The sequence below is a fragment of the Botryllus schlosseri genome, chromosome 6 (assembly GCF_051294905.1).
Source record: "Botryllus schlosseri isolate E-star chromosome 6, Bs_hap1, whole genome shotgun sequence".
In the NCBI taxonomy this organism is placed as follows: Eukaryota; Metazoa; Chordata; class Ascidiacea; order Stolidobranchia; family Styelidae; genus Botryllus; species Botryllus schlosseri.
Window position 1 is genome coordinate 2,483,402 of NC_137241.1, and position 22,680 is coordinate 2,506,081.

Consider the following 22,680-nt stretch of genomic DNA (forward strand, 5'->3'; position numbering starts at 1 on the left):
TCGATGTGTTTAGTCATATCTCCTTTGCGTTTCGATGCATTGCCACATATCTCACATACGAAAGTTCTTGTAGCGGCCCTACAGCCATGTGTGACGACAATTCTTTCATGGAAAAGAATCCTTTCTTGCATATCGTGCATGGATATTGTTTGACACCGATGTGCCTTAACAAATGGTTTCTCAACTGGGCCTTTGTATAGAGCTCCGTACCGCATATATTGCATGGATGTTGTTTGACACCGATGTGCCATAATAAATGGTTTCTCAACTGGGCCTTTGTATGGTGTTCCTTACCGCATATATCGCATGGATGTTGTTTGAAACCGATTAGTTTTGATACTATTTTCCACTAAGGAAGCCTTGAAACCTTGATTGGCCTTGTCGCAGCATCGAGACATAGTACAAAGCTACGAACGTTACTGGAAATAACACATTTCCAAAGTCATGATCGTCCCACAACATTGTCAAGAAGTGCAATTAAATCGGTGTATGGTCGAAAAAATACCGAAGTAATTTTTAATGTGACGGATAACAGGCATTATATTCTTTGTGGTGGCATGAAAGGTACACACTCGAACTTTGACATAGTGAATTCAGCTCTGACGTCATAATGAGTGATACTCGAATACTCGACCCGAAGAGTAATACGTGATTCAGAATCGAATCACTCAGGTACTCGATATTGCCCAGCCCTAATTGTTGAAGTTCACTGTTCCATTCATGTCATAGTCCTCGTACAAATAAGAAGTAATCGTTCTTTCGCAAAGAAATCGATTAGATATGTGAAATACCTCAAGTAGTTACAACGTAATATATGTAGCTGGAACAATGTTACAATAGTCTACCGTGATGATAGGAAAACTAGGACTTGAATCGTCGGGAAGGTACAATATACTAAGACGCTAATCATGGTCGAGCGTGTCAGGGGCAATCGTAACACTCTCTTACTTTTGCCCCGTTAAAATATTTTTTCAATGCTGAATATCTTTGTTCATATTTGGTATAACCATTTATCTATTGAAGACCAATCTTTTAACAGCCGTAAGTTCAATACCAGAACAGATACTACCTTGCCATAAATTTCAACATGATCATTTGTCGTAAAGTAGGCTTACCATATTTTGGAAATCTAAAAAGAGGACACTTTTTCAGAAATTTGAGACTTGCAAAACCGGAGAAGAATTCTCAAAAATCGGCGAATTTTTCCGACTTTGTCATCGGTTGACAAAAAAAGGGTCAACTTTCCACTCAGAACTCAAAATACCCTTTTTCTCTCCACATTGGTAGGTGGATGACTAAAAAAAATCCAAAAAGTGTTACAATTGTCCCCGGTTTCCCCTACTTTGGCACTGACCACGTCTGGTTAGTAGGATTGCTGTTCTGCATAGATGCGCATGGCTTTGGGTTCCGAGATTAAGATTTGGCCGGATCCGTGTTAGGTTTGCATCTGTACACTGTGGTGTTACATGTATCTGCTAGTTGTCTACCTTTGCCACATATCCGTTCGTATTTATTTCGTCCGTGTTTCCTTCAGTAAATTTATCATTCTGGTGTAGGGTGATTCTAGAGAAGCATGTCTTTCCTGATTTACTCGTATTCGAAGGTTTGTATTCTTTGTAGCATAGTCTACACTTTTTGTCAATTAAAGCCTATAAAACTGGGGCCCATCTGCCCCCTTGTCACCGTCAAAAAGCTCAGGGAGCAGCCACAGACGAAAAACGTGCTAAAAACGAAAGCAAAAAGGAAGAGCATGAAAGAGTGTCTAAAAAGGACCGCCGAATACCGACTAACATCGCAAAACTGTGCCATCGGGCTCTAGGCCGAGGTGGGTGCCAGATTAACCGGTCGTTTCGGCATCCCCATATCTCTTCATTAGGCCTACATACATCACATCATGTCTTGTGCATTAGCATCATATATTGTGTGTGTCTTGATCGAATGAAAATATAATTCGACGATTATTAGAAGAAATCAATGTTTATTATTAAAATTTCTGTAACCATGATTACGGGGTTTACCACATGCATTGTACTACGTTTGCATTGTTGTCAATCAATCAAATTTTATAGTGTATATAGCACTGGCTCAGGAATAACGGTGTGCAGCAGCGGTTCCGTAGCCATGGGCCGCGGCCCAAAGTAGGGTCGCCGGGCGTTTGGCAAATTTTTCGACAAACAAAATTATTTAAGAAATGGTTGCAAGTCCTTACCAGTACCCGTCAACCCGTTTAGATGCATTGAACCCTTAGAAGTTATGGTGACGAACTCATGTACCCTCATTCCAAGTTCTAACGTAGCCAGACTAGTGACTTGAATTCAATAGTCAATACTCTTGCATATCATTGCGCATTGCACGCACAAATCCTTCAGCATATACAGGATCGCGCCCGATTTAGATAACATCATTTACAGCACCGTATTTGCAAAGCCGCGGGAACTGCATAAATCCTGATCGCATATAACTCTCCATTGCGCAACTCATGACATCCCGAGCAGCGTTCGAATAACAGCACAGAAATTCTTAGAGCTATCTTTCTCTCTCTGGCAAATGAAATAAAAAACAAATATGCGCGACATACCGCTTCCACTGTCAACTTATAATTTAGCTTCACATCCATACGTTGATGGGACATAGTACCCTTTTAAAATCTACGCAATCGTAAAATCCATGGCCTTATAGCAGGGATATCCCTGCTTCATAGAAGTCAAAGTTTCCTGTTAACTTATCGATACGCTAAATGCAATAGCAATTCGCCACTGTAGACTCGTAACTAGCCGCATATATCTCAGGCGCGCAAAATTGCTTGAATCCTGTCTTATGAAACTGAATGAACCTACTTTCGCTGAGAGAAAATGAGCAACGCATCTCAGCTAGTCTACACTGTGGTCCTCTCGAAGCTCCGACAGGATGGGGAACTACAATTAATGCAATAAGGCGCAAAAAGACGGTTGCCTTCCAGTTGCACGTGAATTTACGTATCTTCGCCAAATATTGGCTGCGACGAGACATCTAATTCTGTAGGCTCCTGCGATAAACTTCTACTCAATCATATCAAAGCTATAACTGTTCAAGTTCAAGTCGAATACAAGCAATTTTTACCAAGCATAAATACGAGTCAGCCTCAAGTATACCGGACCACGACCTGACATATCGATCTCGCCTTCTGTCACATACCACCTCTTGTGTCGCTTGCGTTTTTGTATCATCTTCTTTTACTTTTCAATCAGTGTGCAATCTCTGTATGCATACTCTTTCCAAAGCCTGGGCCCGGGTGGGTGTCTGGTTTCAAAGACTATACTCCAAGTCGTTTCAACGCCTTCCTATCTTTTCATTGTCTTGTGGTGTTTTGAATTGATGAAAATTCCTAATAATAAGATGAGCTGACACGGGGCCTACGATAACTTAAGTTATCGTAGGCCCCGGCTGACATATTAAATGGACTATTGCCTGGACTATTTAAACGCGTTACCAAACATGACATAGGCTGATGTTCTCGACTGAAATGCCATCGCATTCCCCTGTCCATATTATAGGCCTACCATACGTCCAGTTTCACAAGTTGCAAATTTCTGAAAAAGTGTCCTCTTTTTAAATTTCCAAATATTGGTAAGCCTACCATATTCTATTAATTTGATTATCGCCATTGAAAGTATAGAGACAAGTTAAGAACTTAGGATGCATTAAATTATTGACCAGACAATTTATCAACAACATATTGCGAACTTAGCAGGATTATTAATATAAATCACATCGCTTATTTACCTCTAAATTTTAGGCACGTGTGACCAGCAGAGTCGCGGAGAATATCTCACTAATTTCTCGATGAGACTAAACTTTTAAGATTTTATTGCATATCAAGGAAACTTGCGTATTAACCACATTGGCAATAAGTAGAATGGATGCATCACTTTTTTAGGCTAGGCATTTCAATACTGGCGATTATGTGGTATATTACTGGGGTATTATATTCGATTTGCATTACATAGGCGTTGTATATACATGGATCATAATACAGGATATGCATTAAGCTATACGGCGCGTTGGCGTGGAAGAGACCGATTCGCTTGCGTCCGCTCGTTTCGCATTCTAGCCTATAGCGCGCGCGTAGTCTTTAATCCTGTCCCGTATATCTTCTGTTGTTCCGTCGTTTTCGTTCCTGGATCTCCTTTCAAGTCTCCTTATGATTGAGTTCTTGATCCATTCTTTGTCGGTTTTGCTTGCTTTCCAGATCTTTTTGTTTCTCGCCTTCCATACCGCCTGTTTGAGGATAGATATTAGTTTAATCATCGACACCTTATTAGGGCATGTTTTTGCAACTTTTGCAACTTTTTTTTACAGCTTCCGGCAGCTTCCTAAATACTCGTAAGATATGTAGAATGCTGTTTTAAGCTGTTTGAAGGAATCTTATAGTGCAACTTTTTGCAACTTTTGTCCATTTTTTATGCAACATTTTGCAACATTTTGCAACTTTGTCGATTTCGCATGAAAGTATTTTCGATTTTGGTGAAATACACGGTCAAATTCGACTGAAACACCGTAAATCAGCACCGAAGTAACGCTTTTACGGGTATTTTGGGAGCTGAGCCGGAAAATTGACCTTTTTTTTAAAGTCAATCTGGAAAGTTGACATTTTTTTAGTGAACCGAGCAAAATGTGGTCTTTTAGTGCAACTTTTGTGAAAAAATAAACGCAACTTTTTACTGCAACTTTTGTAAAAAATACATGCAGCTTTCCACGGATTTAACCGCAACGAAAACTTGCCCTACTTATCAGGGCTTTGGAGCGGGAGTCGGAGCCTGAGCCCGGAGCCATAGCCCCGGAGCCGTGCATTTTTACCGGAGCAGGAGCCGGAGCCGGAGCTCTACATAAAATTCAGCTGGTGCCGGAGCTGGAGCCAGTTATTTGAGAGGTAGCTCCGGCTCCGACGTACTTCATAAGATGCTACTATATATGCAACAACCATATCTGCTGATTTCACATAATTCAACAGCAGGCCTTCGAAAATTGAGAATCTTTTCCTCTTTGGCGCTCCCTTTTCCGACTAAGCATGTTCCTGGGGATTCAACAGCAGAGCAGTCATATGTTCAATGTTCAATTTCCATACATGAGTGCCGAACCTCGCGGTATGCGAAATATGCCTGTGAATATTGTGGGTATTCGGCATACCCGCAATTTCATCATCAGAACTACCTTGTTGGCCAATTGTACGGTTCGAAAATAATGATCACTATGTATTATGCGAAATGGAAGAGAGGATATAAACGTGATTTCGTTGCACATGTCGATCTGACGAGCACCAGTGGAGAAATTCCATCTCGTCGTTGCTATTAATCGGATGAGCGAATGCTCGTTCTTTCGTGATAGTTCTTTAATCGGGCCGCGAAATTGGACAGTGTTATTGAGTATGCAATTATGCATGCTAATTTGAATTCATCACTGCGCATCATCGTCATTCACTCCAGAAATGAGTAAGGATTTTCGAGCGTAAATAGGCGATGGCAGAATAATAGCCCAAAAACGCCGTTACACTCAGCAAACAATTGTCGCGGTGCGAGCTACTCAATGCGATGTCAGGAGTCAGGAACCCATGGTATTTTATGTTGGAGTCAATTTACTGATTTGATACGCAATTTCCAATTTGTAATCATCTGTTTCGTAAATTCATTCTTGATGTCTATGCTTGATACTCTAGTATTCCCGGATTATCGCGCACTGTGACTTGTAAATGTGCAATGTGCATACTGCATAGTGTATTTCGTTATGGACATGGCGCAATGTGCATGGCACAGTGTTTAATCCGATTATTCGATTCGTTTCAACGGGAAAATATTATATTCCGATAAACTTGATCAACACCGGATGGACTGGTAACGAGTGCACCAATATCGAACGTCAAACCATTGGCCATTTGGTACAAATCGAATATCTATTGATCACGTCGTGATATTCGCCCATATTGCTCTCACTACAGGTACAGTTGAATAATAATAATCGTACATTTAAAGATTGAATTGAGCTGTATGGCTTAATGTTAACGAATACAGTGCCAGTGTTAAAACGCCGCATCAGAATTTTAATGCTGTACACAGCAATGTCACCGAGTAAAGTGCGTTCTAGTGCAGTGGTTCTCAACCTTTTTCACCGCGCGGACCGGTAAAATTTCAAAAAATGTCTGGCGGACCGGTAAACTTTCAAAATTGAAATGAAGCCAAATGTAAAGTATGCAACCGTTTTTTGCAATTATATGGAGGTGGAGAGTGACATTTAGAGAGTTTTGATCGTGTTTAATTATATTCATGATGGCATCCATGTGATTTTATGGTAGTGAGTCTGCCGAGTCGAGGTAAAATTGCCTTGTCCAGATAAACGTGCTACCGCCGAGAGTCCTTTACAGTCGTTCGCGCCGAAGGCCGTCGGTTTAACCGACCACGCCAACTATAATAATATTCTTCTCTTTGACAATATCGAGAGATGAAGCGTATCGGAGTCGAACTAAGCACCTTGTCGTGCTACATTGCTCATTGCCCACTGTCACCAGACGCAGGCTACTCTGGCAATTACCTATACGAATACAATGCGTGCTGCAAGAAAACACATTACAGCAGCTATACCGACCTTCCGCAAATCCGAGCCGAAAAAGCACTTCGTCAGCCCATCCCCAACGACGCTGGTCTTGGGATCCGCACAGGGCGATAAGTCAAACTTCCTGGGGCTTCACCCCCAGACCCTACCGTTGGGTGGATGTTTTCACATGTTCTTGTGAGCACATCCATTCTACTCAGCGTAAGCAGGGAGTTTACGTAACTTAATCGCGCCAATAGCGAAAATTCTCGATAATTCACGAGTGAAGCAGTTTTCTCGCGGCCAAATTTTTGGCCCTTCTTTAGGAGTCCCATGTTAACCTAAGCTTCACTATGTGTTGCTGCGTCGTGGCGTGGTAATGGTTGATGCCAAAATACCTATAAATCATTACGTATTTCTCAGAAAGGGGCACCTAATAAGCCAGACATTTAGGGATACTAAATCCTGCAAAGCGCGAAAAAAATTGAAAAATGTTAGAAAACTTTCAAATAAATACACTATGATTTATGTTCATTTGCGAAATAATTTTTAGCCCTATTTAAGTTCGGCCCCTCTCCAATTGGGCGGGTTGTGGTGCCCCAGTTACGGTCCTGCACAAAATTAATGAATCGAAAACCAATGATCAAAGTGTGCTGTTTAGCGATGAGTCGGCTCGTATCTGTTCTGTGTACTTGTCGCTCGCATGTCGTCAAATGACACGTCTTGAACTTTAAGTCAAATCGAACATGTTTCCAGCCCTAATGTTACTTCAGGAAGTTATGAATGAGTTTAAAATTTGTTGATTTATTTATTTTATCAATGAACAAGCCTTCAACATTGCATATTAAAATTAAAGTATAAAATTCGAATATGCCCGGCGGACCGGCAGGAATGTCGTCGCGGACCGGCACCGGTCCGCGGACCGGCGGCTGAGAACCACTGTTCTAGTGCAACTATGATGTTATCGACAATCGACAAGTATTCAATATGACGTCACAAGCCGGCACGGCGGCACCTATGTCTTCGTTGCTGCATCCGATGTTACTGACGCCTGACAGACTCTAGATTACTATAGATAACTAACCTACGGATAAATTAGTAATCTATATAGACCAGGGGTGGCCAACCTTTCCGGCTAAGGGGCAACAGGAAATTGACGAACCAGTGCGCTGCCCACTAGCCGCGCCAAGCGCGTAAAATTTTCAAAGGTAATGTTATTGTTACTAGGGTATATTGCGGGTCGACTGTATACCGCCCACTGGGCTCAGTTTGCAAGGACAGGACTATTCGGCATCTGGACATATCGATATCAAAGATTTCCGCTAATATACGACAATCATTTTGTGCCTACATTTCATCGTCGACGATCTTTCTGCGAGCGCAAACGCGAAAACACTTTCTCTCGTAATTGCGAATATATAGTTAGACTCAATCGGCTAAATCAGGCGTTTTTCATTTTCAGGTAGGGTTAGGCTACAAAGGAAGAAAATAGTGTGACAATTAAACACGCGAAGCGTGAAGAAAAATGTTACTACTTTTTTAGTTTATTGTAATGTACGACGATTTACTAAAACTGTGACTGGACCCTGGATCTGCAAATGCGTCGGAACCAATGTTGTGTTTACCATGATACCGATGTTCCCTATCTATAACCCTAAACGATATTCTCCCTGGCTCACAAGTAGGGTTGCGTATAAAACAAACATGTTTAAAACAAGGACCGTATTTAAAACAGGTTTTTTACTGTTTATTCTTTTTGTTTGTTAGCCATGACGTTGCGAATATTTAATTGTGACGTCACAATGGATTGACATTGACAATTGAAAATACAGGGTAAATATTGCTCTTTCGACGAAAAGTACTTCGATCACTATCATAAACATACTAAAAATATCTTTTACCATGACTACATCGTTATGCAAGCAGAATTTCTACGGTCGGCGGTCAACATCATCAGAACACCCATTCCGTGCCAATGATCGATATCCACGAGCAAAAACTGTTAAACCGACGTCGATTGCGAGGGTTTCAGCCTCCCCACATCGTGTACGTCGACTATTATGGGTTCAAATCGTCCGTACACTCATACTGCATGGTTTTTCGGATGTATTTACACAATTATGGCATATTTAGACGTTTGAAAGAAAAACACAAGTGTTGTAAAACTCCGTTTGTTTCAAATGCGACCCTAAATTCAAGTGACACTGCGATTGTAGGATCGTGGAGAGAAATATCCAATGGTTACAGGTCCATATTAACCGGCATTCCAACCCTAGATCACATCGTATCGAAATCACAACAAAATATCCCGATGACTTTTGAATACAATCAGGCCATGGCTCCAATTTCATCCATTTGTAATCACTTGGTTGGTGTCCCAACCACGTAGGCATTCTACCCAGTAATGAGCGGACAGGTTCTCTATTTTGAGAAGCGGTTTATATTTGAAAGCTTTTCAATGTTGCATGTGTTCGTTCGTTACCACTTGTAGTCAATGTTGGTTTCGACCGGGGATTGTGCTAGGGCGGATAGGATACTGATTTTATTTCTTACTTTGTTTCGAATAGCTGTAACTTTTGGTTTTGAGATCTTCGGATATTTGTAAGTAGCGATGAGGTTTGAATGAAAATCATAATGTTTATATCTTGATAAGCAAACACGGACAGTGGATAACTTGTGGTAGGACTGGTGACAATTTAACAGTTGCAGACAAATTTAAGTTACATAACCCTAAGCATATAGGTTTTGTAAAGGTTACGTCCTAACTTCTTCTCGGTTCCAAATTTAATTCTGAGATGATATTCTTCTCTGATTTGGATTAAGTTTCGAAACTTCTGAAAGTAGATTTGGTCGAGGAATCGCATACGAAATATGAAAGGTGGCTACGTCCAGAATTACCAGATCTGCCTTCGTGAGTAACGCAAAATGACACTATAAATCAGTGGTCGGGAACCTTTTTCGTCTAAAGAGCCATGTTGGCCCTATATTTACCATTTTAACTCTCAAAGAGCCATACATGTCATGCCAATTGCTACGTCACAATAGAAAATTCGTGACTTCATGGTAGTACTGATTCGAATTCACTACATGGGATTCGTCGTGGGCGCAATATTTTCTCTGTAAAAACTCGTAGGCTAATTCTCCTGTGATTCATCGTAAATAGATCACAATTTATAATAACTTGTATTAATACAATATAAATATAACACTGATTCCGAAAATCTAAATATTGATCGACTTCTCAATTCTCAAAGTATTCGGCGGTATTATAAATGTTGCATTTCACGCCTATGTTTTAACAGCAGTACTAGAAAGCTTCTTACCAATGAAGAACGTGGACAGCGAAGCGTTGTTTGTAATTTGGATTTGTAATTGGAATGTCATTTCGAAGGCAGTTCATTTCTCGGCATAGATCAGGAATACAATGTGTATTTTAAAACTAGATTGCCATATAGGCGTCCTTATGTCTGCTATTCTCTATGATCGATCAACGTATGGTGCAATCGAGGATTACGCAGCGCGCGCGATGTCGGGTCCATCGAGTTCGCGAGGGATATTGTTCACTGGCGCTACAGCAACTCAAATTTGAGGATTTTGTAAAGGAGTCCGAGACCTTAACCCTCGATACGCCACTGTCTTGACCTCTCAAATACATATTTATGCAGCCATGAGAACAATTATTATGGCTGTTATGAAAATTTACTAACAAGTTGTTTCAATATCAATAAAATTCAGTAAAAAATTAAAAAAGAAGCCAAAGAGCCATATATAATTCGCGAGCCAGAGGTTCCCGACCACTGCTATAAATAGATGCAATTTTGGAATATTCAGTCACCGTGATACAGTTGATACGACCATTTCACTGATAAAATTGATGCAAACATACAACAAAAGTACTATATTTTTCGAACAGCCAAAATCGCAAAAAGTAAGTTCTTTGGTCCCTGAACTGAAGACACCCGAAACGGTGTTTTGACTATATAATGATATTTCAGGATTCCGCAGCTGGTGCAGAGTTTATTGGTTACTTATCATTAGATGTCGCAGATTGAAGTCCCTCGTGATTTTTCATGAAGACGGTAAATACATGTTCGAAGGTATAGCCTACATTCCGTTACCCGTACAAGAGTGTCGTAGCGGTTGTCATAACTGTTCTTTATACAAACGTATTCCGCGGCTTTCGGTATTTTGATCTTGCTGTTTACTGTAAAACTTGCTCCCGATGCGCCGCCTTTGTGAAGATGCTTGCCACAAATCTAAGAAACAATTCCCTGACGCCGGAATGAATCTGCATATGATGTCACAAATTACCGCTATGGATGAATGCTTGCCCGCAGATCTCATAGCCAAGAATTTTGAGTCCGTATTAGGTTAGCATATGATGTTTGATGTTGATATTGAATGGAATCTCCGTTACCGTACATGACATCATTCTTGTTTCGCAGTTAAGTGTGAGAGATCAGATGTTTTTTGAAATATGCTTTATCACGAAAACTCTTCTTGCAAACATCACGTTTGCGTTCCTTCATGTCAGTATGAACTATCATGTGCCTTTTCATTTTAGAATTAAGTCCCTTCCCACCAATCTCGCAGACGAATGTCTTCATACCGATATGCGTCATCATAATATGGGTATGTAAGTGATGGTTGCGACGAAATTGTGAGTTGCATACATCGCATTTATATTCCTTCAGATCAAGATGCACTTTCCTGTGTCTTTTATAAGTGGATTCGATTACGAATCCTCTTCCATACCTCGCAAAAAAACCTGTAGCCTACATACGCATAACATGCCTGCATTGCACATATTGTATTATACGGTAATGTCCATTCTCTGTGGTGTCAATTCTCGGTGATATCTATTCTAGGTATTGTCCATTCACGGCGACAGCATTCTCGGTAACGGTTTTTCGGTATTGACCGGGCACCATTAAAATCGTAATAGCGGCATATGAAAATCTCTAAATTAATTTTTTTTTAAATGAATGTAATATTCAATTGGATAATCTTTTCGAGAATGCCGGTCTGTTTATCAATGTCATTCATTCAATGGAATTCATTATTACGTTTTTACTATAATTTCAATACCATCAACCTCCCTTGTCGTATTAAAGTTGAGTTCAGATGCGCCCTTATGTACGAAAATGGTCAGAAAAGAACTATGAATCATATTCTTCGGAGCCTAAATGGTTCATCTGTGATGTTTTAGGGCATCATCTTGACTGAATGCAACTCCGCAGAAATGACTACAAAATCGCATATGGAAGATTCTCACTAATTCAAGAACCATGTTATCGGACGCCGAAATGAATCTCCATGTGATGCATTAAGTTACCGTGTTGGACGTATGCTTGACCACAGATCTCACAGCAAAATCGTTTGATATTGTAGTGGATTAGCATATGCCTTTTCAAAGCTGTTTTCAAGTGGAACTTCCGATCGCATATATGACATCGTTCTTGTTTAGCATCAGCGTGACATATTCGATGTCTGTTGATCTTGTTCTTAGTACGAAAATCCTTCCCGCATATATCACATTTGTATTCCTTGATGTCAGTATGAAGTTCCATGTGGTTCTTCATGTTAAAACTGAGATTAAATCCCTTCCCACAAATCTCGCATACAAATTTTTTCGCGCCAGAATGATCTTGCATGTGGGCATGTAACGTTCCTTGCGACTGAATGCTTTGTTGCATACATCGCACTTGAAGTCTTTCACTCCAAGATGCACTTTCATGTGTCTTTTCAAACCGGAACCGATTACGAATCCTCTTCCACATACCTCGCAAACAAAATCTTTTGTACCTAAATGCATTTTCATGTGCAATCCCAAGTAGCCTTTCTGATCAAATCCCTTGCTGCATATCGTGCAATTATGTTTTTTGACGCCACAGTGTCTTGACCAATGAATTTCCAGTTCGGCATTGGTACGGAATTTCTTCCCGCAGATAACGCAATCATATTGTTTGACTTCGCTATGAATTTTCATATGATTTCTCACAGTAACACGGAGAGCAAATAGTTTGCCGCATATCTCGCACGCAAATTTCTTAATCCCAGAATGCAATCGACGGTGCTTCTGTAAAGTGCTTTTTTCATGAAATGCCTTACTGCAAATATCGCAGCGATGTTGTTTGACGTCGCTGTGAATTGCCATGTGTGATTTTACACTGGACTTTCTGCGAAACTCCTTCCCACAAACTTCACATCTATGTTCCTTCAGTACATTGTGCGTTTCCGTGTGTTCCTTCAATATAGCAATCGTAGTAAACGCTTTACCACAAATTTGACATACGAATGTTTTTTTAACGTTGACATGAACTCGCATGTGCAATCTTAGATTATATTTGTAGTAGAATTCCTTCTGGCACATTGTACATGGATGTAGTTTGATGCCGCTGTGAATTACTGTGTGTCTTTTCAATTCACCTTTAAAACGATACCCTTTTCCACATACATCGCATCTGTATTTTTTGATATCAGAATGCATTCCCATATGTTGTTTCATATTTGTACCGCTTTTAAATGCCTTGTCGCAAATCTGGCATACGAAGTTCTTTACAACTGAATGCGTCTGTACGTGCGTCGTCAAACTAGATTTGTCATGACATTCCTTATTGCATATCCAGCACGGATGTGTGAAGTCGCTGTGACATAATGAATGTCTTTTAAGATTGGCGTTAGTGCGAAAATTCTTTCCGCATATTTCACATGGATATTCTTTGCTGTCCGCATGGACTAACATGTGTTGTTTCAAAACGCCATTGTATGCAAATTCTTTCCCACAAATCTCGCAAACAAAACTCTTCATGCCGGAATGAATTAACATATGTCTTTGTAAAGACGGTCTCAGACGAAACCCTTTCCCGCATATTTCACATATATGCTCTGGAACAGCCACGTGAATCTCCATGTGCTTTTTCATCGCAGCATCGTCAGTAAATTCGTTGCCGCAAATTTCGCAGAAATGAGTTTTGCCGTCTTTGCGATAATGCGAATGTTTGGAGAATTTCTGTTTCACAGCCATACCCTCTCGAATGTTATTCGGAAACTGGTACTGGTCAAGATAAGCTATGCGTAGACTATTCCAACTATCAGAATATTATGGAAGTTATAAACAATGAAAAAACACGTTTATACTGTGACGTACACTATACTGTGCACCGTGCTTATGCACAGCAGTTGGAGAGTTATGTGCTAGCATATGATATAATAACTCAGGATCAGACACCTCTGTTGAACCGGTAGTCTCGATTCGGTAGTCTCAGTGGAGCTGGATAAATCACTTCGTGGTGGTAGGTAACCAGACATGAGGTTCTCTTGATTTGTAATCGTAATCGAATACAACCAATACAGTATTCTCAAGTAATTGTATTCACAATCGATTCCATTCGTTAATACTCGAACTATTCGTAGTTGATCATCTGCCATAATCGATTTTTTTTGTGAAAGAACGATTACTCTGTACTTATACATGAACTATGACATCAACTGGACATTTACAAAGAAGAAATAGTAGATTGTATCAAGTTATTCAGAGCGTAGAAACATTTGTTTGGAAATTTCTCTTCTAAATATTATATCACAAGTATTAGCCGTGCTCGTGCTTGCGTAATTAGTTATCCCCACAGTAGGCAGATTGTGGCCCTACTCACGTTAAAATTGCATTAAAATTACAATACAAAAAATATAACATACAAAATAATACTAAAATATATACAACATGAACATTGGTAGAAATACCGAAAAACAACTTTCGGAGTGAAATCGAGTCATGAATAATCATTGAACAAACATAAAATGAGGGATTGAGAACTTATTTACGTGTTATTCATATCATGCGACCAATTGTATTTATCTTTCATTCTAGATCACACAAGCAACTCCTACCCTGAGGGGGCTTTCGTGGTTACTATATCTGCTTAATCATATGGCTTTGAGATTATGATAATTATCTGGTGGTTGACGTCACATTTCACTCGCTCAGGTCAGAGGCAAGTATCAAATATTGCTTCCAATTTTACGTATTATTTTCTGCCTAACCGCGAAATCTTGTTCTAATATATGGTGCATATTAACGAATCTTACATCAATATAAAACTTCATTCTGCACCACTCCGTTTAGCTATCTATTACAAATCTTATTCTCGAACGATCGGAACGCTGCAACACATTGAAAAATTGAACATGTTCAATTGCGTAGAGCAGGGTGTCAAACATACGGCCCGCGAAGCAATTTTGAGGAGATTGAAACATGCCTATATCATCCAGCGCACTTGTAACAAATTATGAGATTTTTTACAGGAAATACTACCAATAAATAATCCCTCAAGACAGCAAATGTCGAGCATGTCCATTGTCCAAGGGCCGCATTATTACCACCGACTGCGAGGTTGTCGTGTCACCGTATTTACTACTAGTTACTAGTAGCATTTCCCGCGTATAAGTCATTCATTACTTCATATAGCTTTGGCAGTAGCCCAAAGCTCGGTGTATAGCTGATTTTATTGTCTGGCGAAATGCACTGCTTAAGATAGACTTGGATGCAATATCCGTTGCCCGGTTTTTCCTTTAATTAGGCTACCCTAAATCAACTCAATTTAATTAAATTCTAAAACTGATCTAGTTTATCATGGCAGGACAGAACGATGACGTGCTCTCTGTAGTCACTACCAGCATTATAGGATTAGTCACGGTGCAACCTACCTTGAAATAAATTTATGTCCTGTTCAATGTTTATTGTTATTTTCGAATAAGTTTGGGGAAATTTGTCAGAAATGTTAAAGACTCAACAACTGAAATGCGGATTCAAAATTGGCGTAAGATATGTCATATGTACACTATTAGATCAGGGGTGGGCAACCTGCGGCCGTAGGCGGGAATTTGTGAGGCCGTCGACACGTAATTGAATCAGTATGTGTTGGCGGCCGTCGACATGCAAATTGAAATTACGAATTCACTCTCGAATTTTTGAGAGATTTTTAATTAATCTTCAAATTTTCTTCGCGCTCCGCGCAATTTAACACGGTTTCATTTTTCGATTTTAATATGATAAGCACTCTTTCTCAATCTGAGCTGGAGTCGGAATCGTGTGCTCCTCACGAAAGAAATTTGTTTATGGTACATTTGGGCGATTTCGATATATTTCCACTACCGATACAATCGACAATCAAAGAAATAACAGCATGCAACAAAGTGACTAATAATAATTGGTCCATCTGAAGATGCATTTTATCATTTAAAACTTGCCCTAAATTTTCGACAGCACTCCCTCCATAATCTTTACCGGTGAATCTGATCACATGGGCTGTGAAACAATAGCCTAAATATTTGATAGTAATATGTGATACCTACTACTACTATTAATTACGGAATTCATTCGTAAATCTGAAAAATTTTCCCCCTCCGTGCGATAATAAGCAATCCCAGCAACTATACATAACATTGCCACTCGCGATTTCGACGCGTACAATATGCCGTTGTTGAATGTATAGAACAGTCTGGAGTTCACTGGGAATGGATATGGGCATTTTAACATGGATCTTATGCGTCCCGTTAGTTCATTACTATGTTCATTGTTATGCCCTGCAATGTGGCCTTGGGCTACATAAGTAATCGAAATGCTTAAAGGTTTGAATCTGGCCCGCGACGCAACTTGAGTTTGACACCCCTGGCGTAGAGCGATTCCCAATTTTGTGATATTTGGTTGATTCCATTGACCGGACCAGATTTAAATTCATATTATCAGAATCAGTGCCCAACTAGCTTTTGATTAGGGCATTATAAAAATTTAGCGCCCGTGTCGCCAGTCATAGAACTACCAAGCTATGTTCCATCTAATGTTTCACGAGGCTGCGCAAACCCGCCAATCACTGCGCGGTCCCTTGTACAATAGCGTTACCGCGGCTTGACTACTCGCGATTTACCTGCATTTTCCAGTAATGTGTGGTGTTGACGAAAAAATTGTCATAACCAATGTTCCCTCTAATTTTTCAAGAGTCTGCGCGCACTCACCAACTCACCGCGCGGTCCCTTTGACAACAGAGCCCAACGACTAAAAATAGGTCATCACTTCGGATTTTTTGTGTGCTGCATAGATTTTCTGAGCACATAGCCCGTGTCAGCACTGCGCAATTGCGCTCGTGCGCAGCTTAGAGGGAACATTGATCATGACTTCAGCTCAGCTTACCCACATTTTTACGTGTATCTCATGATCATCAGTGCTTTTTGCGAAAGTTACAGTGAGAATTTTTGTGCGCGGCGATTTTGTCAGCAGGGCGTGACAGTGCACGCGCGAAGCATAGAGAGAACGTTGCTATCAAGTATGCTGCTGTCAGTCAGTCAGCTGTATACCCTTCTGTGTATTCAAGTATGACGACGGGACTTGCGCACATATCCGCAGGTTACAGAGAGATAGAGAGATAAGATTTAATTTCGTCCGCACTATCGAGATACTTGGCCGATGGAAATGCGATACTACCTTGAAGTACGGTCATCCAGTCTGCAGTCTGCCCCACCAATTTTTTCCTCCATGCTATCCGTGGCCGCTGCACGCTTAGATAATTGCTAGTTATCGCATCCTTATATCGGGGTAAATTGATGTGCTCTACTATACGACATGCAGTATCCTAATAAAATTATGAATGAATATCCGTACAAATCAGAATTTCCTGAATAGTAAACACTTTTAGGCAGCGCTACATGCCTTCTGTACGCTAAAGGCGTCACCTATCCCACTCTTACAATTCTATTCTCTTGACATGCTTGTAATCTCAGTCCATCTATCATGACGGTATGTACTAGCAATGAAGGCAGTTTGCACTGCGCTGAAAAACACAGAACTATGAGCAGAGCACAGAACAACTAATCCATGTGGCTCGTGGCCATTTGAGTATGACTGCTAGACTTGCGTCGCCTCGGGTCATATTGAGTAACGGGATGTTATTGACAAACGCCATAACACAATCTTTCATCTCATGCGGAGAATATTCCCGACAGTACTATACCGGTATGGTATATTATATTATATAGGTATGTGGTCTATTTCGCCGCCTTAGCTACATTCTGTCAGTCAGCGTGCTGTTGATACTCTTCAACTCTCTATTCCTATCAAAGTTACAATACGGAATTCTTTGTTGGGGTGCTGCCTGCAAGAATACAATTGCCCCACTGCAAAAACTTCAACATCGGATCATCCGTATCATTGCCAAAGCCCCACGGGGGCCTGGATGTGCAACTGATAAATCGCTTCTCAAAAGATTTGGTGTTCTAAACTTAGAAGATATGAGGAAGCTAGAAATTGCCAAGTTTATGTATCAGTTCCATTGCGGTCAATGTCCCTCAAATTTCAAGGACTACTTCACCTCGGAGACAAAAGCGCACAAGTACAGCACACGCGCGTCAACGAAGAACAACTACCATATGATCAGGACTGAATACAAGAAAACGCATTGCTCTATCAAGTATGCCGGACCCCAATTGTGGAACAGCATCTCGCCGGCTATCCGTCAGTCGTCGAGCATGTCCGCATTCAAGTCGAAATACAAGCAATTTCTTCTAAATCAACACTAGCCAGTCTTCAGGATTACCGGACCACGACCTAACATCGACCTCGCCCTCCGCCACATGCCACCCCATTTGTCGCTTGCGTCTTATATTTCTCTGCATTACTTTTCATTCAGTGTGCATGCCTCTTATTTACTTCGCCTAGGCTAAGGTGGGTGTCTGATCTTAATGGCTACTCCAAGTTGTTTCGACACCCTCCTATCTTTTCATTGTATCGCAGTCTTGTGATGTTTTGAAACGATGAAAATATTAATAAACCTGACTGACTGACTGACTGACCGTAATTTATTCAAAGATGAAAAAGCCTTCTTAATATTATGACATCATCTGTACGTAAGTTGCCCTGTAGACCAGTGGCGTGCAACTTATTCAGCCGGCGCGGGCCGGACATAGGAGAATGAAGTACTTGGCCGGATTACAAAATCGATATATTAATCGTGTTTTATCCACCTATTCAAGGAATGAATCTTATAAAATGTGAATTTTAATTTGAAAGCATAGAGGCCAAAACAGTATTTTTTGAATTTATCAACGTAATATACTTCAGTAGCTGTTGAAGTCAATGAGATCTGAGATCGATCCAAGTTGTCGACAAGTTCTTTGAACTCTGGTTGCATGTCTCACGTAGAAAACCTTGGTAAAGACTGCACGTGAGCATCAGTTAGATTGGAAAGCAGATTTGTTTGTTCATTTTCATGGTCGAAAATGTTTGCTCGCAATTGTATGTAGACCCAAACAGAACAAGTAGTTTCATGGCCAGTGGCCACCTTTCTCGGGCCACAGGCCACATTATCATGTAGTACCGGAAACTCTCCGAGGGCCGCTTAAAATTCCTTCTCGAGCCGGATCTGGTATATAGTTAGACTCAAACTCTGGAGAGCAGGGGTGGGCAATTATTTTCCTCCGCGGGCCAAATGAGAAGTAGAAAAGCCTACGTTGGCAGGCTGAGCGAAAATTCTTTGCTATATTATCAAGCGCATTTTAATTTTATTTCTAAATTTCATTGTTAATAAATGCCGCTGAGTTAATGTGTTGATGTTAGGTGATGAGAAAGTGGCAGTTGATTGAAAAAATATATATTTGCCGTCATGATTCGAAACAATGTTAAACATGATACATTTTTAACTGTCTTTAGAACCCTATCAACTTTCTTCTATTAAGAAACTAAAGCAGTGGTTCGCAAACTTTTTTAGACACGCCTCCCTTTATGATAGTGAACAATTTTGCGCCCACCCCCTATCATGATATCACAACATATTAAAAAGAGCAACCAGCATGCTAGCAAAACCGACGGATTGTTTAATGGCATGGAAGGTTATGGTTGTTGATGAGAGAATTCAGTAATATCAAAGTCGGACAATAAACAGAGCAATAAACTATAAGCTGGAGTTGAATCGCGTGTAGCGCTAAAATGTTTTTCATTTACCTTCAGCTTCACGCCTCCCTTCAGATGCATTCACGCCCCTTAGTTCGAGAACCACTGCACTGAAATGTATATGGGATATTACAAAGCTTGTCTTGGTTGCTGCATTCCGAACGATGTGCAGCTCAAATAGCTTTGATTTTGAGCGAAAGTTTCCATTTTTTCTTAAATTCGCCATCCCTTGACCGAGTGTTTCGTGCTCGGCAAAAACTAAATGAATGGATTTACCCCTAACTCCAGTACACAAATATTTAGTGCTCTTATTCTTCTTTGAATTTCAGCTTCCGGCTTTCTCTTTTTGACATGTCCGTTCATTCTTTATGGGTGATATATATGATGATTCATACAGTAATCGCGAGCGCTGGTTGACTTTTTTTCGAAATAGGGATTTGGAAACGCCTCACGTAACAATTTGAAACACGTAGCCTATACCCGTACAATGCTTAATGTGACAATAGCAACAAAGAAGGTTTGACCTAAACTATATGGAGATAGTGATTTTTTCTGAATATAATTGTTACTCATTTGTGAATATAATTGTTACTCATACTTTGCCACATTGCCTTTATTTTGAATCTGGATTACGTATGCGAGGTACGTAGAGAGAGAGAGTCTTTATTTTCATCGAACCAAAATACATAACAAACGGCAGTGATGGTGGTACAGAAAATATGCGTGCACAGTATTCGGTATTAGATAGGAATGATCGATAAGACCGTGAAGGTCATCTAGTCTGATCACACCAGCATCAAACAGGTACACTTGACTCTGAGCAGTCTGGCTGTAAAAAAATGTTCAGTTTGGCTGTAAAAAAATGTTCAGTTAAGAAAGGAAAATAGAAAAAAAAAATCAGACGATGGTAGCAAATGATCAATGAAGCAATGTCTGGGCGAGGTAGGGCAACAGTGTTAGTGTAACGACAAGAGGTGATCAAGTAGGGCTTTTTTGAATCTATTATAAGGCAATTCACGGATATGTGGTGGTAATGCATCCCAGATGATAGGCAGCGTAATCGTGGCATATGAATGAACAGGCTTCAAAGTTATTATTATTATAGATGGTAAAAAAGGGAAGTGGCGCATATCACCGATAAAGGTCTGGTGCACCACGTGCAAGGTTAATCGTAAAGAATAGTCAATTCAGGACAAATACATATGAAAAGGTTGAGGAAATCATAGCAATATGTTACAAGAATCCACAAATTCGATGACAGCCGTAAAAAGTAGCGGGTTAACTAAAAGGTTATAAGTACTGAACGCAAGATGTAGTCCCTCACAATACTGTTTTACCGTGCGTCTATGGTGAGCGTATTTGCAACATGATAAAAGAAAATGTTCGACGGTGTCTGGTACGAAACAGAAATCACATAAAGGAGAGTCAATACACCCAATTTTAAACAGATGCACATTTAGCCGGCAATGACTGGAATGAAGGCGAAACAAAATATTCTCATGCCGGCGCGATATTCCATCTGACGATATTCGGTCGAATATGGAAGTTTGAAAAACTCGATAGTGACATCCTTTTTCATTTTCTGTATTCCGTGTCCCATCGCGATCGGATGGACGTCCGAATCTCGCTTTTCGCATCTGAAAACTGGATCGTGGGTGACCAAAGAGGTGGAGGTTGAGAAGCTGCTGTCCGCGCTAATTCAACCGCAAGTTCATTTCCGTGAATGCCGCTGTGACTGGGTATCCAGCTGATGGCTACGTCGATGCCTGCCCGTTTCATCTGTTCAAGATAAGGATACATTGCATTAAAGATATGACTAGGCATGTCTAGCGGCTCGCCAATGGTCTGTATTGCGCTGAGGCAATCACTAAGTATGACGAATTTGTCTGTGCTCAAACCGTTCTCTATTATCCATGAAAGTGCATACATGATCGCATCCAATTCAACAGTAATTACCGACTTCAATGGTGAGCAAGTTTGCGAATATTTCATTAGCTTCTGGGGTATGCAAACACCGTAACCAGTGGCAGTGGACGTTTTTGAGCCGTCTGTGAATACTTCAATATATTGGTCACAGACTTCGAACAGAAAGTCTTTAAAGATAGAATTTACTTTGTGTGGGGTATCCAGTCTGGATATCACGCCACACAGTTGCGTGTGGACGTCTAGTGGGCTAACCGACCACGGCTCTCGAAAAGTAGGGTAGCGCTGGCGAACACTGAATTCCGCCAAGATTGGAGACATGGAAACTATATTGAACGTGACGAAATTCGGCTTAGTGAGACTGTATATTTCTTCCCATGAATCCTCTAATAGTCCTAACGTCGGGTGGGATCCGGGTGGATGTCTAAGAAGATGACAACGGTATACGCTACAAAGATACTTACGCCCCAAATGGAGAGGAAACTCATTACAAGAGGCCTCAAGTACGCAAATAGATGTACTGCGCATGGCGCCGCAGCAGAGACGTAACGCCTGGTTCTGGACGACTTCGATTTTGTTGATGTGGCACTTAGGGGCAAAAAAAAATACGCTGGCATCCCATAATCTACAACGGATCGTATAACTGACCTGTATAGGCGGAGGAGAGATCTCCTGTTCGCACCCCAATTAGTGCTAGTCAATGCACGGAGTATGTTTAATCGTTGACAGCATTTCTTGACGATGTTTGTTATGTGATCCTTGCATGACAAGGTCTTGTCAAATGTCACCCCCAAGTATTTAAAACTGTTAACGAGCTCAATTCTGTGATTTTCGATCGTCAACGATATTTCTGGAATATTACGTTTCTTACTAAAAACCAAGGCAACCGATTTGCTTTTTGAGAGAGTAAACCCCCATTGATCACACCATTTCTGGACTGTATCGAGAGAGGTCTGAAGGGATGATACAAGAGAGGGTATTGAGAGTCCACTTTCCCAGATTGCGGAATCGTCTGCGTAGAGGCCAATCTGGCTGGGTATCAAAGGTGGCAAGTCGTTGAGCATGACAGTGAAAAGCAAAGGACTAAGAACACTACCTTGTGGAATTCCGTTTTCTAGGTGGCCGGCGTCCGATAATGAGACCCCTACTCTAACCTGGAAGGTTCGGCCGTTGAGATAGTTTGCTATCCACTTCAACATTCTACCTCTAATGCCAAGTTGCGAAAGCTTGTGTAATAATCCGCTACGCCACACCAT

The 22,680-nt window shown here is 40.7% G+C and overlaps 1 protein-coding gene across 1 annotated transcript; it reads right to left on the minus strand.

The window, feature by feature from the left end:
* Positions 1 to 12,002: 12,002 nt before the first annotated feature.
* LOC145440198 (uncharacterized) lies at positions 12,003 to 18,413 on the minus strand. The gene has a single exon (XM_080317775.1). The coding sequence runs from the start codon at positions 13,586 to 13,588 to the stop codon at positions 12,140 to 12,142; it is 1,449 nt and encodes a 482-aa protein (XP_080173901.1). The 5' UTR covers positions 13,589 to 18,413; the 3' UTR covers positions 12,003 to 12,139.
* Positions 18,414 to 22,680: the final 4,267 nt, after the last annotated feature.